Source organism: Pseudopodoces humilis, chromosome 3 (genome assembly GCF_049639895.1).
Source record: "Pseudopodoces humilis isolate 2021_Gansu_Grassland_sample_001 chromosome 3, ASM4963989v1, whole genome shotgun sequence".
NCBI classification, from domain to species: domain Eukaryota; kingdom Metazoa; phylum Chordata; class Aves; order Passeriformes; family Paridae; genus Pseudopodoces; species Pseudopodoces humilis.
The window spans coordinates 56,559,604-56,576,085 of NC_142202.1; the positions used below are offsets into that span (position 1 = coordinate 56,559,604).

The 16,482-nt window shown below is 38.0% G+C and overlaps 1 protein-coding gene across 5 annotated transcripts in view; it reads left to right on the forward strand.

Moving 5' to 3' along the window:
- The window catches only part of RMND1 (required for meiotic nuclear division 1 homolog), a 20,476-nt gene extending 8,428 nt beyond the window's left edge, over positions 1 to 12,048 (forward strand). For 3 of the 5 annotated variants that reach the window (XM_005518403.3, XM_014263708.2, XM_014263707.2), the window contains exons 4-12: positions 1,646 to 1,721; positions 2,074 to 2,113; positions 5,080 to 5,180; positions 6,443 to 6,549; positions 8,554 to 8,618; positions 9,482 to 9,558; positions 10,691 to 10,811; positions 11,512 to 11,628; positions 11,868 to 12,048. In XM_005518403.3, the coding sequence (XP_005518460.2) occupies positions 1,646 to 1,721; positions 2,074 to 2,113; positions 5,080 to 5,180; positions 6,443 to 6,549; positions 8,554 to 8,618; positions 9,482 to 9,558; positions 10,691 to 10,811; positions 11,512 to 11,628; positions 11,868 to 11,900 (737 nt within the window). In that variant the 3' untranslated portion in view covers positions 11,901 to 12,048. The remainder of the gene's footprint in view (positions 1 to 1,645; positions 1,722 to 2,073; positions 2,114 to 5,079; positions 5,181 to 6,442; positions 6,550 to 8,553; positions 8,619 to 9,481; positions 9,559 to 10,690; positions 10,812 to 11,511; positions 11,629 to 11,867) is intronic. The other 2 variants (XM_088052381.1, XM_014263709.2) reach the window with 2 other exon arrangements.
- Positions 12,049 to 16,482: the final 4,434 nt, after the last annotated feature.

A 16,482-nucleotide genomic window follows, 5' to 3' on the forward strand; every position in this document is an offset into this window, starting at 1 on the left:
ATGATGAAAGGATATTGGATTGTGCCAGCAGATCTGAAGTGTTGTGATGGTTGGCATGTACATGTAGCAGTGGTTGGTTACAAAGCCAAACACTGAATCTGGGAAAATAATTTTCAAAAATATTACCACACAGAAATCTAAAACAGCAGTTACTGTGTGAATTTGTTGCTTTGTAGTGTTTTTCCAAAGCATTATTCTTGTTTTTGACCTCTTTAAAAACATTTTAGAGGCAGATCCTGCATTTCCACTTAAAGCAGACCAAATTCTCATCAGTTGTGTGTGTTTTGGCTGGAATGGATAAATAAAGACATGGCTGGTATTTGAAAAGGCAAATGAGAGCATGTAGGCAAATGTTACTTCCATGATGAAGTCAAACTTCACACCTAAAACTGCTCTGTTTATTCATCCAATGTTTCTGAACTGGAATATCAAGTGGAAGAGAAGTCTTTTAAGGGATCATTCAGATCAACTGTGTGGTCCCAAACCATATATTAGCAAAAGTGTATCTGATACTTGGTCATGACTCTCTGCTGCCTCAGTCTACCTGGCCTCTATGGCCTGAGCACTAAAGCAGAAAGTAGAATTTGTACACAGGCAAAAGTAACAACACTTGGTACCCTGTCACTTGACTTGAGATTTTCCTGCAAAGGCATTTCAATTTTTAAGGCCTAGCTGTTAGGCCCTGCAAAATCTTTGTGAAGTCTCACTTTAACTAGAAGTAGGGGGCTTTTCTGGTCTAGCTTCCACTAGTGCTGCAACAAAAGGAGTCATGCTGGTTTGAAACCACATCAGGACTTCTAAAACTTTATCTGTATTAGTGAGTGGCACAGTGGAGAAGATTTATAGAGGAGAAATCAAACCCTTGTTTTGAAAACCCAGCAACCACATTCTGTAAGTTTGGGGGTATTCTACTTGGACTAGCTCTGGTCTAATCCTTTGTAACAAATGTCCCATTAGTGGTTGGAGTACCACAGGAGCATTTTTTGAGCTTTTCTTTCATTTTAATTTAATGCAAAACCTCTCATATTTTATGTACTGTTGTGCAGTGCACATCAGAAGGGTGGTAGAGGAGGGTGGGTGGAAGATCTTTTTCAAAAGCATACTTCTGATGTGCAGGAAAACGCAGGTGTAGGCTCTCCTGTCTTGGGGGTACACTGTTTCAAGTTTCTGACTGGCAAAGCAAAGTCAGCACAATTTGAGTGCAGATTAATACCTTAGTGTATAGAAAAGAAGAAGAGCTTCTGGGCAAACAGATTTGAATGGCAATTTCTCTGCAGCTGTGCACAACTTCCATACTTGTCTCACATTGCATGTCCACTTCTGTATTCTGTTCCTGGTTATTTACAATGTCTGCATAGTTTTCTCCTAAGTCTTTTTGTTCTTCAAAGCTGCTACCTTTCATTAACTGAAGATTCTGGTGAAGTTCCCAGTAGAGGCCCATTTGGTCTAGAGTGTGAGAGTTTGGAGAAGCAGTGTAGTTCAATACAGTAGTTGGTCCCTGGCAAGCATTTCCATCAGAAAAATAAAATGTGGGACTGGCTAATGTATCCGTATGCAACTGTTGAATTACACGCTTACAGTTATCATCTGACATGTTTAGAAGTTTGACTAATTACTAATTACTTTTTACACTATTTCAAACCAGATGCTGCAAATGTTTTGGTGGTCAGTACTGAGAAATCTGCAAAAGAGGATGATCCTGGCATTATTTTTTTCTTCAGGTAAGCTATAAATCATGCTCAAAACATTATGTTATTAACAGTAATGGTGTGAAGGAAATAGTACAGCTTGCTAGATCATTGTCTTATACTACCTCATGAAACTCAAGGAATAACTGTTCAGTCAGAATGATTAAAAGAAAAAAATCAGAATTATTTAAATGGTTAAAAAACATCTTCTCGTGGTTTTTCATTGAAGTATGCTTAAAAAGCAACTAGTATGTAATTTCTGTGAAGATAGTTTTAAGGTTTTTTTTATTCACAATGACAAAAGTTGCCACTGTACAATTTGAGTATTCCATTAAAATACATTTAAAAGAGTATGATTACACTCAGTTTTTCCTTGAATTCACAGGGAAGGGGCTGTTGTATTTTGGAATGTGGAAGAGACAAGTGTAAGTAAAGTGAAACTTGGTTAAAACTGCATAAGCAGGTGTTTTGTCAGTCTCACGAAGCTCAGCATGCTAGAGGTTTGTTTGGGAGATTGATCTTTCTATGAAGGAAAAAAAAGGATTGATTCTTCTCTAATGAGTGCAGGTTCTTGCCTGCTACTGCCCTCAAGTGTGTGGGCTGCTGATACATCACTTTTGAAACTCACCTACTTAAGACAAAAATCTGAAACCTTCATCTTGTGAGACTGACAAAAAAAAAAATCTTGCAGCTCTACATCCTGAAAAAGTAGATCAGAAAAATCTACTTGTGAATGATTGTTTGAAAAGCACTAATGTAATAAAAAAAACATTAGAAGAAAAGGATCATTCTATTCTATTGCATTTTAAGTCAAGACTATTAAAGACTTATGTTTGTATAACTTTGAAAGAGAAAAAATAAGTATTAGGAACTCTTTAATACTGTTCAGTGTTTTTACCAGCCAGCAATTTTCCTGAAGGAAGATTTTATTGGTTGGTATAATTACTAAATATGCTGCTGATATATTATATTTTGCTGACCTAGAAGAGTATGCCAGAGGCATGTCTATTTTAATGAATATATTTATAGTTTTTTAATGTTTTAAATGCATTTTTATCACTGTGGTTGAACTGGATTCTAGATAGAGAAAGTATTGACCTTATCTGTAGGCAGAGTATGTGAAATTTAATGGTGTAAGATGCATAGAAATTCACAGGAGGATTTTCATTGGGGTAAATGAAAACACAGAGCAGTTGTTTACAGATGTGAACAATTTCTGGATTCAAGTTCACTTTTTGTTTCAGAACTGGAATGTTCCTGATTTCCTGTATGTTTTGGGCGGTGTCAGTGTATCAGGTGTCCTACAAAAAGATACCAGCTCTCCCTTCAAACCTTGCCTGTAGCACACTTAGGATGCTATGGCTGTAACTGCACTACTGATTCACAAGTATTACTGAAGAATGGCTGACTTAACTCCCGATGACCTTTGAGTTGGACACCTCAGCCCACCAGAGTAGTTTGAAAATTCTCCTTTTGTTGTACATGCTTAAATACCTTTGAAAATTTGATACCTTGTTTTCCTGGTCAATACTACTATCAGTAGTTGGTCCCTTGCTAGCTTTATTCATAAAAGAGGAGGAAAAATGCCTCTTTCTTCTTGTTGAAATCACAGTCAAACGACTTCCTCAAATAGAAGCAGTAGTTTTCTGGATATGCTTTAATGAACTGAAATGAAAGGAGAAAAACCCTAAACTGGTCTGTAGAACAGAAACTGAAAGTAATTCAGTAAAACAGAATGTAGAGTATTGCTGGACAAAAGTACCCCAGAAAGACTAGTAGGAGAAAAAAAACCTATTTTAAATTAACAAACATTTAACTGTAACAGACTGATCACAAAAAGAAAATTAAAATACAAAATAGCAATTTCAAACACCTGAGTAGGAAGGTTACACAGCAGCTTCCTTACCAAAATAGCAAGGGCTAAAAGAAAAACCAGCTTTGAGGGTTTTTTTAAAAGGAAATTGTGTGACGTAAGTGCCCATAATAGCAAGAGTTTGCAGCTAGTGACTCCAGAACATCTCTTGTAATAAATTTTATTGTGTCACAACTAGTCCCTTCTATAAAATTAGGCTGGACCTAGAAGCAATGCAAGGTTTGCACTGCTGAACTGTCCCTGGACGCTGCTGTTTGGCAGAGGTGACTGGTCTCAGAGCAGACCTTCCTTTTTTGTCACAAGACTTGAATTTTTTGGCAAGTCTTAGTCATGCTAATACTGAATTGAGGATTATAAAAGAAGCAGTTTCAGCGGTATGGTTGAGGGGGGTTTTTTTTCAGTGAAAAATGTTACTGTGTTACCTAGATAGATAGTATCACCAAAATTCTTGAAAGCAGTGAAGAAAGCTAGCAGTGCAAAGAAAATCCTTCTTGCAGGTGATCCAACAGATTTTTTTAGAGTACTTACCCTGGAGAATATGCTTTATGAAAAATGTATAGGGTACAGTTTCGTGCTAAAAGATTTAACTATGATCTTTATTTTAAAAAGTGAGTGCGTTTTAAGTATGACTTTGTAGAAATTGAACTCTTTAAAGAATTTAGGCATCAAAAGTCTATTGTGGTTTTGTGGTTTGGTTTTTTACTGGCTGTTGGGTAGCTAAATGCCTTTTAAAAACTTGTAGGTGAGTGGTTTTTTTAGTTCAGAATTTTTTCTAATTGCAGATGATTTTTTTGAGGGGAGCCTTGTAGCATATAAAAAGGAACAAGGATCCTAAGTCAGGTGTCAGAGGAGAAAGTTTTTGTGAGAGAAAAGGGCTCTTTTCTTCCTGCATCAGGTTTTAGTGTGCTGGAGAATAAAGGAGCAGTGAGATTACTTCTGCAAGTAAAATTGCACATTTAACTATTTACAGGGGTGAATGTGGCAGCGGAAACAATTTTTCCAGATTTTTATAGTGGTAAAGGGTTTCTGTAATATAACTGACCTCTGGTAGCTGAAATGACTACTGATTTCAGGAGCAATTAAAAACAAAACTACTGATTTAGCAGCAAACTAGTAATTTTATCAGAAACAACCACCTAATGTACTTCTAAAGATTGATTCCCACACTTGGACATCTGCCAAAATCTAGTACAGCTCATTGTTATAATACTGAATACACCCATGTTGTCCTTAGTGCTGCTGTGATTAATCCTTACCCTGTTCCATGTGTGCACATATAAAGTGACATTTCAGTTTTCCCAGATTCCTTGCAGTTGTTCATAGCTACAAATTCTTCTCAAACCACAACTAGTTTCAGAAGTAAATTATGTTAATAATAACTTCATTATTTATCACACCTCTTCATTGTTAGGTAAATAACTTCAGCATGAAGGTTGCATTCATCAGCCTGCCCTATGCAAGGTTTTTGCAGAGTACTAATTTACTGCATGGTAACTATTGCTGCAATTGTCTCCTTAGATGAAGAATATCATGCGAGTGCTAGAGCAGCATGAAATTCAGCCATATGAAGTTGCACTGGTCCATTGGGAGAATGAAGAGCTGAATTATAGAATAGGGGAGTAAGTATCTTCAGGCATTCTGTATATAAAAGCTAACAGACACCTAAACCAAATTCAAGCAAAAATAATTCAGATAGTAAAAATATACTTGTCCTTACTTTTTTTCCAAACTAGTAAAATAAAAAAAAGAGAACAGTAAATCTTGAGTTGAAAATGTTGCTGTCTTGGTAAACTTGCAGGTAGTGGCCTTTGGGATTCGCTTATACAATAGATCTTGTAAATAAGAAGCTCCCTGCCCACACAACTCTTCAGCAATGCCAAATAGAAACTATGTATGTCACAGCAAAAAAACTAATGAGCATTATTGAGAGGAGTCTGATTTTAAAGAGGATGCTCTATACAAGCTTTCTCTGTGTATCCTTGAGGTTCATACACAAAGTTGTAATTTCTGCATGTACTTCATTTCCTAGTAAAGTTACAACTTGATTATTGTGTGATGATAAACCTGGCAAGTTAACTTTCCTTGTTAAATAAAGTTTTTTCATCATGAAAAGAAAATTATCTCTATAGAAATATTTCACAATGAAAATTATTATATAAATTACCTGTAATTTTCCAACAGCACCAGAAAGCAGCCCCTAGACAGGATACTGTTAATACTAGGAACTGAACTAATGAGGTTCAGCTTATTTTAGGTAACCGGATAAGGAGACAGGTGTTTGGTTTTTCCTCACCATTTGAAAACTGCATGTACTATTTAGTTGTACAATTTGTGATTCTTGACATGCTCCATTGTGCTTATGCATGTTTCATTGTGAGATTGACATGAAAAATTGAACAAGTCTTTTGTCACCTTTTCTTTGCTCCTTGCCCCCTATGCAATAGAGGTTTCAGGGAAAGTAACATCATAGTGAGGAGGGAGGGAAGGAGTAAGGTTGATAAGAGTGACAGCAGAAAATGACAACAGAAAGATTAACAGAGGAGCTAAAGAGTGGGAGAGAGGCCAGCAGCCTGCTTACTCTGAATTATCTGTGTGTATGCAGCAATGCTACAGTTACCATCACAGCTTGCTGCACTTGCATTTACACCTAGAAAATTTGGCCATAATACTTATTTTAGACTGAGGAACTAATTTTCAGTGATTTGTTGTGAACATCATCAAGTTGAACATGAATAAAATGCAAGGATGGGGATGATACCCATACAGATATGGCATGGCTTATCTAAATAAACAACCAGCCTTTCTTGCACTGTCGATTATTCTTTTATGTTCCTATACTAGTGGCTCGGTCAATGAAGGTGCTTCAATCTTGTCTTAACAGAGGTCAGTCAAAGCTCCATAAAGGACAAATCTTGTTAAATTCTGAGTTGGATAGTGATGAAGTTGTTCTGCAGAAATTTGCCTTTTCAAATGCTCTTTGTCTTTCTGGTAAGTTAATGTTGTTCATACTGTGTAGTCTATGCTACAGATTTTGTGAAATGTCATTATAAGTGGGACTTGTATAGTGACAGGCTGGAAAAGACTTGGTATCTGGTTTAGACAAACTGTGTAAAGAGTGATTGTGCTTCAGATTGAGAGGATTTTGTTTTCAATGCTTTTACTGTGTTTTCTGTAAATTGGAATTGCCTTTTTCAATGTAAACTATTTTAAAGCTGAACAAAGCATATTAACAAACATGCTTCGCAAAAGATACAGATTCTACTGAGCATCCTGTTCCCCACCCTTGAGAACTATCCTAGGGTAACAATGAGCATAGAGTTCAGTATTAGAAACCACTCAGTAATCTTGGGTAATTCATACTGATATCATTTCCTCTGACAGAAGCAGCTAGATGCCAGCTAAAGAAGTGATACAGAGCAGCTATTCCCAGCTGGGGAGGTGTATCAGTGACACATATGTGGACCAGAGTCACAGATAATGTTTGCAGGCTTATTAGCCATGGTAGCAGACAGTGGGAGGCACTGTGAAGCAGTCAGGCTCACCAGTCATGCTGCTGCTTGGGCAAGTAACACCTGCTTCAGACCTTGAATGATGTAGAAAGTGGGAGTTAAGAACTAGCAGCAGTAAGGTTGTCCTCAAAGCCTTTAAGGGAAGTCTGGTCTGTCTACCTCTACTGCCTTTAGGGCAAATTCCAGGATTACAGTAATATTTTGGGGAAGTGCACCTTTACACAGGAGAGAACCAGAATGCACATTTTTGAAGTGCTACACCATTCGATCAAGGAGTGCAGTGTAACTAAATGGTTCCTGACTGTTGAAGGAAGAGCTGTTGAGGAAAAAGCATATTGTTCTCTATAGTTTTCTTATTCATAAAGCCACTGTATGGAAGAGTAGCACTTCCTAAAAGCAAGCAAGGGATTTATTCCCAGGAGATAATGTTCAGAAAAAACAAAGGATGCAAGTATAGTCCTTCGATAGATTTATGAACAGCAGAAACCAACCTCTGTCAAATAACGGGTGACAGATGAAATGCTTACTGGCTGGTTTTTTTTTTCAGGGACTAATATAAGTCATTTAAGTCAGTGACTTGGATTAGGCCTCTGTATTCAAAAGATGAGTGTGCAAAATACTCAGCATTGGGTTTACTGGCAGTGTCCTAACCAGATTATACTATTGATTACTACCATAGAAGAGATCATTTTGACAATTAAATCTTCCCTGATTAATTTTTTCTGGTTGAATGGGGTTAACTTTTGATCTGTTACTACTTCATTCTTGTCTGGTAATCTGTGGACTAAAGAACAAACCCCAAGTTATATTATCATCTTGTAGAAACATTTTTCTAGGTTCAAGCTGAGGCATAGCAGAAGTTGTGTGGCCAATGCCAGTGCTGAACTCAGGCTTCCTTAGATCAGAAGTCAGTATCTTCAGTAACAGTACACTCACCTAAAAACAGGAGATTGCTCAAGTTTGAATTGAACTTCAACAGGAACAGGTGGTGTATCTATACAAGCTAACTCTCTGTGGTTGGAGCAGTGCATCAATACTGCACTAATGGAGAATGAGAGCTGTGCAGGACACTGGAAGTGCAGTGGAGGCTCTTGAGGTACCACATGAAGTCAGCCTGATGCCAGCATAGCTCATTATCTTCAGCCTCCTTGGAATGTAGTTTGCAGAGGGCTCACACATCCAGTAGAGCACTTGGACACACAACTTCTGAGCTGAAGCAAAAAATCTCCAGGATCTGAACTGATCACTTGGAGAAGACAGCTGCGCTCATGGTGAAGCTGGTTCTGTGTGCAGAGCTGTGTCAGTGCCCAGCCCAAATCTCTCCACTGGTACATGAACAGTGATTATATAGTACAAACTGTAACTTGCTGCAAATAATGTCTGTAAGCATTGACATGTCCTGAAGCAGCCTGTTGGCAGATTTAATTACTTGAAAGCATTTGTACCTCTCACAATCATCTGCTTTGTCATCTCTGTGTTGCAGTAAAGCTGGCTATTTGGGAATCATTACTGGATAATTTTGTGGAATCTATCCAATCAATTCCTGAGGTGAGTTATTTGTAACTCTCTCGTCCTTTTCTCCTATACTTGTGAAAGATCAGTCCAGATTTAGCTGAGGAGAGGGAAGAAGCATTTGATGGTAAATCCATCAGTGTAGAGAAGCTCAGAACACCTGCAAAGTGGTTGGTCAAGAAATCACCAGCCTTTAAAGGGCTGGGGAGTAGGGTTCTGCATAGTAGTAGCATTTCCCATGTTATGCCACTGTCACTTGCTACTGGTGAAATGTACATGTAACAGGACAAGCAGCATTTAAAAACCTGGCCAAACACAGTGTGTGCTAACTTGGACTGAAAATAATGTGCTTTGACTTGAATATAATGAAGAGTTTGAGTGAATTACTTAGAAGTTTTTCATGGGACTTAATTACAGTAAAAGCCCATATGATGTTGTATATAAAAATTACATTTGTAGGTTTCAAAAGAGAAAACGTTGGGTTTATTACTTTTATATGAAGGAAATAAATGGTAAAACATTGATTGTTGTAAGGAGAAAGTCTGTAAAAAGGCTAAGGAGTGACAAGGTAAAAGAACACTGTCATGACTTTAAAATAAAAACAGCAGGAAGGAAAAACAAATGATCTCTTGTTCAGGAAATCATTTATAGAAAATGCCCCAGTATTTCTGTAGCTACTGATGACATAGTCAGTGATTTATTGAGAAGCCTGGATGAACCAGTTGCATGGTGATATTCTTAGAAAGCTAGAGAAGCAAGGCACTAAGCAAAAAACCGTAAAATGTTAGTAAGTACAGTATGCATTTAGATTCTAAGATACTTCAGGCTGTAGAACTCTGGACTTTTTAACTCCTAGTATGTGTTACTTGATCAAGCAGTGAAGACTTCCTACTTTTCAGATTCTAAAGTCACGAAGGAAGATAAAACTCTCTCATGCAGATGTGATGCAGAAAATTGGAGAACTCTTTGCACTAAGGTAACTTTTTTGGTTACACCCAAGACATTGTATTAGAGAGAATGTAAAAATTACATTGTGCATGATACAAAGAGCAGAATACACACTAAATAGAGCAGAGTGAGATAGGGTGGGAGAATTCCCTCTTTTGACTGAAGACTGTGTGCTATTTACATTAGTAAGGGGAACCACTGGCTCACCACTCACACTGGCATTTCAGCTGCAGCCATTAAGAGGCAGTATATCATAAATGACCAAATACCACCCCCTTTTCCCTTCCTGAGTCCAGCAACATGTCTCTTAACTAGTAATTATGGTAGATACTAAAGCATGTAAAGGATACCAGGAGACAGGTGGGTAGGTAAAACTGCTAACTACAACCTAGAGTTGGTAAAAATATTTTGTGATTTCTGTTCTTCCCTTGACTTACTCAGAAACCACTGCTAAGTTACTGGATGCAATATTTTTTCCTGCCTCAAGTGAAATTTGGCCTTTGACAATACAACTATTAAACACTTAAAAAAAAAAAAAAAAAAAAAAAGAAGGAAAAAATGCTACCGCAATCTCCAATGTAAAATTAAAAAAGCAATTTCTATTTCAAACGCTGAGGTTTATATCCTTACTTGAAGGACTGATCACTAATCAGCAATGACGTTCCAAGTATCCAAAGGTTTATGACAGCAATATGAGGAAGGCACAAGATGTTAGGTTTTAGCTTTTATGAAGCTTACACCATAGCCTGATTCTGAGGGGTGTCCTGTCCTCACACATCCAGCATGCAGTACCAGTCACATTTAGGAGTTCTGTATTTTTATTTTGTGTACTGCTACAGTGAGCTGCTGGCATGGTCAGGGACCTTTCTACAGGTATTGAAAATTAAGGAAGGCGACAGGTTGAGGAGGCAGTATTGGCATAAGGCAAAAGTCACTTATGTTCAAAACAGTTCCACAGTAGAGTACTCCCAGAAAAGTTTCAGGAGATATGACCAATTTTAAATAATCACTCCAATTGTATTTTTACTATGAAAGGAGATTCTTTTCATATTCTATGTAGAATTACAGGAAAATTTTCTTACTTCATTTAACTGCATGTAAATATTGGCTCATATTCACCAAGAGGAAGCCTGAACTACAGTAGTACCCATTCTTTTTAGACACCGTATAAATCTGAGCTCAGACCTGCTAATAACACCGGACTTCTACTGGGATAGAGAAAAACTGGAAGAGCTTTATGACAAGACTTGCCAGTTTCTCAACATTAATCGCAGAGTTAAGGTGAGTGTTTTATTGTGAGAACCTTCCACACTCACATCAATTGTCTTTAGCTCAGCAGGGTCACAAATTGCTCCATGAATGTGCTTTAATTGCAGAAAGGAAATAAATAATACGATTTTATACACTCTCCCTATTCTCTAAGTGTTCTTAGCCCACTCACACCTTTACCTGGTTTAAGTTAACCTGCCTCACATGAATGGTTTATTTCCTGAGCCACTAAATTAGGCTTTAAATAGTTAGAAGAACTGAGAAGTGGATTCTTCTTACTGACGTGGTAATTCATGTCAGTTCTTGAAGGGTGACATAAAGTTTACTGCTGAACCAGAGTAAGTAGCACCAAAACTACCTTGCCTGGTGGTACAGCAATCATAAATATTTAATTTTGAGGCATTCCAGAAAGCTGTATCTACTTTTGCTTGTGACTGTTTTCATGAGTAGGTATCGCCCAGAAACACTTCAATACCTGTATATGCATATCAAAATTCATATTCTTTTGGGGAACCTATTGAAATAACAGGTCCATTTATACTGAAGCTTGTTGCTTCTGCATTTTGTCTTAAGAGAATTTTCTGTTCTTAATTTTCTGTTCTATTTTGCATAGGTGTTAACCCCTTTCTAGTTCTGTAGAGTGTGTTTCCCTGTTCAGTGATCTGATTCCATTTCTTGAGTCCAGATTTGTGATGTTTGTAATTGCTTGCAGGTAATGAATGAAAAGCTCCAGCACTGCATGGAGCTGACAGACCTAATGCGAAATCACCTGAATGAAAAGCACGCGCTGCGTCTTGAGTGGATGATAGTAATACTAATCACCATAGAGGTTGGTGGGGCTTTTTTTCCAGTATTAAGAACACAATAACAAACATTTTCTGCACTTCATAATTTGAGAATTAAGATTACTGCATTAATGTGATGTACATGGGGAATTAGTATTTGTTCTTTGCAACTTTCAAATGGTAGCTACAGTTACTTTTCAGATTACCTGATTTATAGTGTAAACTGGTTTAATGGTTTTTAAATAAAATAAAAATTCTTATCAGTGTGTTTGCTGTTCCACAGGTTCTGTTTGAACTTGCAAGGGTAGTTTTCTGATGACAGAACTCAGGAAGAAGAAAACAGACAAAACAATAGAGAACACAAGACCTGAAAAATTCCGATCATACACTTCTGGAGAATCATGAAATTGTGTATCTTGATAAATCTTTAAATATTCTACTCAAATAAAAAAAAATAAAAATCAGTCTGTGAACATTATTCCCAACCACTGTACTAATAATGTTAGAGAGGGCCTAACTTATGGATGAATCTCATCCATGCTGACTGTTTTTGGTGAAGGACTCTACTGCTTTCTCCCGTAACACTTAAAATGATGCTGAATACTTTGCTACTTTGTGTATTTCTGATTATGTTTTCCCTCATGTTTACCAGCTCATTCTTGGAGAGCTGCGACACTGTCCCAAGCTTGGAGATGGCATTACTATTTGTTCTCCTGGCATGATTTTAATTTATGTGGCAGATATATTTAATACTACATTCCATCCCACCAGAAAGTGGTGTTTATATACCTGTATGGGAATACATTTATTGAGATGCAGTACTATTTACATAATTTTTTTACATTTAGTATTCACAAAGAAGGGGGATTAGTTGATCTCAGAGGTCACAGGGACCTGTAGCAAAATAGTAAACTAAAGAAATATTTACAGAATTTCTCTGTCCACCTTACCATGCTATCTGATTTTTATCAGTATAAGTTGCAAGGAGTGACTTAGCATTAGAGTAAGATGTCTTAAATATCCTCTAAGGTAAAAGTTTCTTCTTTTTCATTTTTAATCTATTCCTAATCTACAGAGTTTTACTTACTCAAGAGGATGCACAGATTTTTTTTCTTACAACTTCTTTTGCTAAATATATTTTCAGAAACTGGTACACAACTGCTGTTTTATCACCTGTTTCACTTTAGTTCACTGTATTCAATAAGGAATGGAACCTAAAGTTTCTGTTAAAAGCTCTTCTCCTGGAGCATCATTAACAAGCCATGATGACTAAATTCTGGCTGAAAATGCAACTACAGTTGCAGTAGCTTACTGTTCTCTCTTCACCTGAGAGTATTATTTCTGAGTGCAGTACTGGACTCCTGCTGAATACATCAAACAGACATAATGGAGAAAATAAAGTCAGGCATAGCTAGCAGAAACGTCTGACTGCAAACCCATCCTTTTACCACAAATTACAATGCACTGCCATGGGTGCCTCTGCTGCTCCTAAGAGTAGGCTTTCTCCATTGGAATCAGAACATATTGTAACCGGAGGTCTTGGTTCTGGAATAGCCCTTGCTCAGGGAAGTGAACTGGTCAGAACAGCTCGGTGACAAAGACTTGTCACTGCGGAACTGCTCTGCATCAGTAGCCTGACTTGCACAGCATTGTTAAATAACAGAATATTACATCGTTTATGCAGCACGAAAACTTACAAGCACCACTTAATTCCAATAGCAGAAAATTAGTTTACAATTTAATTATCATTTTTCCAGCAAATATTTTTCAGGCTTCTCCCTTCCCCCACTCTGAGGCAATACTTACGCTCAAGGACATTAGTTCCCATTCATCTCACATTTAATGTTTCAGTATTTCAGTTAAATTGCTAAAATATAAATATGCAGACCAACTGCATCACTAAGAAAAGTGGTTTTAACAAAGTCATTGGAGGACTCCTAAATGCTCTCTAAAAGCATGAAGTGCCCAGTCTTGATTATCTGAAGTATTCTGTCTCAGGACTGTAAGAGTTACCAAGACCTCAAAACAAAAGAAGCACATTTACTTTTGAAATTGTAAATCAGTTTATCTTGGCACAAATCACAGGCATAAAGTCATACTGTGCTCCTTGTCAAGCCCCCAACCCTGCTTACTCCATTGATTGAGTGGCTAGTCACAGTTTAAAAAAAAACGCAAAAGCTTCAGTTAAGCCATAACAGACCTTTAAAACTTTGGTTTTTTCATGGTGTATACACTGACAGCTGCATCCAAGCCTGAGGGGTTTTTGTTTTAGCAGCTAACTCTATAGAGAATCCTCTTGCTATATTACACATAGAGAACCAAGCTGGGAATTGAGTGCACCAAGAAGGTAACTTGAGCTTTCACAGCACAATATACCAGGGAATAGAGCCCTCTGTGACCACACAGCACGTGGGAAATTCTCCCTGCTCGCAGTCCCTGTTTCTTCAAGCCAGAGATCCCTTAGGGAGCCTGTGCACATGTACACATGGCCTGATCAGGAAAAAGTTTTATGGCAGGGGCAGGATGAGACTCAAGCTCATCAGAAGCAACATTAAATTGCCTTATTTGTGAGAACACACCCATCTTTTGCCTGCCTCACCCACCACATGCTCTCCTGGTGTAGCTGAAAACAACCTTCATCACTACAGTTAGCACATTTTGAGTCTTTACCAAAATGGGTACTCTAACCAGTAAGGGTCACAGGAGGAAAAAAAAAGGAAGATGTAATAGCAATAAATACAGAATATGCAAGGAAGACCACAGAGGAATCCTAAAATATCCAGAACTCAGAAATTTTAACCTTTTTAACAAAATTAAGACTTAACGGTAAAAATCTCTTCATATGGAGCCTTGTTACATCATTTGTTACAAGGATCCCAATTGTGCAAACTGCTTTTATGTGTGGTTTTTCTGTCAGGTAAGGTAAAGGATAACTTATACATGATTTTCTTTGGCAGATCTGCTGGGAAGTTGTCACAAGAGTAGCTATTTGCAAAGCAGCAAGGAATGCTGAGAGCTGTGACTCAATTCCAGACCTGTTTTTCTGGGGTGACAGCACTCATGAGTAGAGTCAATCCCTGCTCTCTGCTGCACTGTTCACATCAGCTCTGCTTTCTGGATGGATACACACACATCCCTGGAGCTCTGTCACTGAGACCTGCTTCCTCTGGAATACCTTACCTGTGTGGATATTAAAAATGCACTTGGGAACCACTGCAGTTTGAATCCTTTTTTTTCTAAGGAAAACAACATGCAAGTACATACATTACTGTAACTTTATAGTCAAGTTTCACTAAAAATGTCACTCCAGCCAAGAGGACATTGTCACATTTGAACTTCACCTGTTAAAAGTGGGCATGGTTAATTTCGGACTAAGCCAAAGGCACTAAATGGATGGCTAATGCAAGAACTGTGTTAGTTGGGTTACACTAAAAATTCCTGACAGAGATGAGTCTCCTAACAAGAAAAACTATACACACAGTTGAACCATTTCCTTAAATGACATACATTGTACTGACAAAAGGATGGTTATAGTTATTTCCCCTGGTCTATACTGCAGCTACTCAACTAGTTTTGTTCACTAGGTGTAGAAACAATTCTGGTGTCTATTTGTCCGATACCAGAAAACCAGCTTAGCCTACAGAACAACAAAGATCCATTTCTTCATCTTTTTACCTCATACAACCCACACAAAAGGTGGCTCACACACCATGGATCTCCTTCACCTCTCAGACCACCAGCCCTACTGGCAACAAAACTGAAAGCTCAGATCTCCTTGGGGATCACTATCACCTATCACAAACATACCCCACCAGCAAGGCAAGGAGAAGCACGGAAGCCAAGGCAAGAAAAAGCAGAGCCATTCCACTATTGCTGCTGGGCCCTTATATCAGTTTTCCCAGGGGTCACTTCAACATTCCTACAATGCTGTTTGAAAGACAGGTGAGACTTGGACAACTGTGTGCACAGTTCTAACAAGGGGAGGACAGAGTGCTGGATGAAAAGCTTGGAGACTCTCAGAGGTACAATGTTCTAGCAAGAAGCTACTGCAGCTGTCACATTTGCCACCAAGCCTTCTTGCCAGCATAAATCAAAAGTGCAAGTGTTAGAAATGGCAGCTGTGCTAATAAAAGATTTATAGCATTGACATAAACTCATGTTTTACTACAGTTGTACCTATGTGAAATAGGGTCTCACACCTTTGGGGAACAGTTCCCACATTGCCTAGGACATGCAACTCCCAGATCCCCGTGGTTTCCACTCCTCTAGGAGTGCATCAGCAGTGTTACAGGGAGCAGTGAGCAAAGAGCTCTCCAGAACAGCGACTATGGTCTCTTACTTTTCAAAAATGATGAGAAATTTGAAAACTCACAAAATCTTAGCACTTTGAGCCTAATTAACATCACTAGAGCTGTTGAGGTTTTGACTATAGCAATAAAAAAATCTGCTATTCCACTCCAGATTTCAACTGAACTCATCCAAGAAGATATGCTTACAGGACTTGAGACTGGATCAAGTTCCTCCCACTGCTCAAGTGACTTTTTACTCAGATTAGCAGACACTTCCGTCATCCTATTAACACTTACATCATCAGCAGTATGCTCATTTACAATGTAAAATACAATCTTATCAGACAAAATGCTGCCTCTAATCCAAGTACATGCAGACCAAAGTAAACCCCAAAAGCTAGGGACTGAGCCTGTCATCAACATCATCACACCTAGAATGTGCTCAGATGTGTGTAGCACTATCTCAAATAGTCTGAACAGTCCTTTCAGAAAGTCATAAAAGTGGGAAAGAAATCCTAATCAAGTACCTCTAGAAACTCAGGAGAAAAAACCAAGCACGTCAAAACTAAAAGCATAGTAATGCCATTTAATGAGACATGGATAAATTTT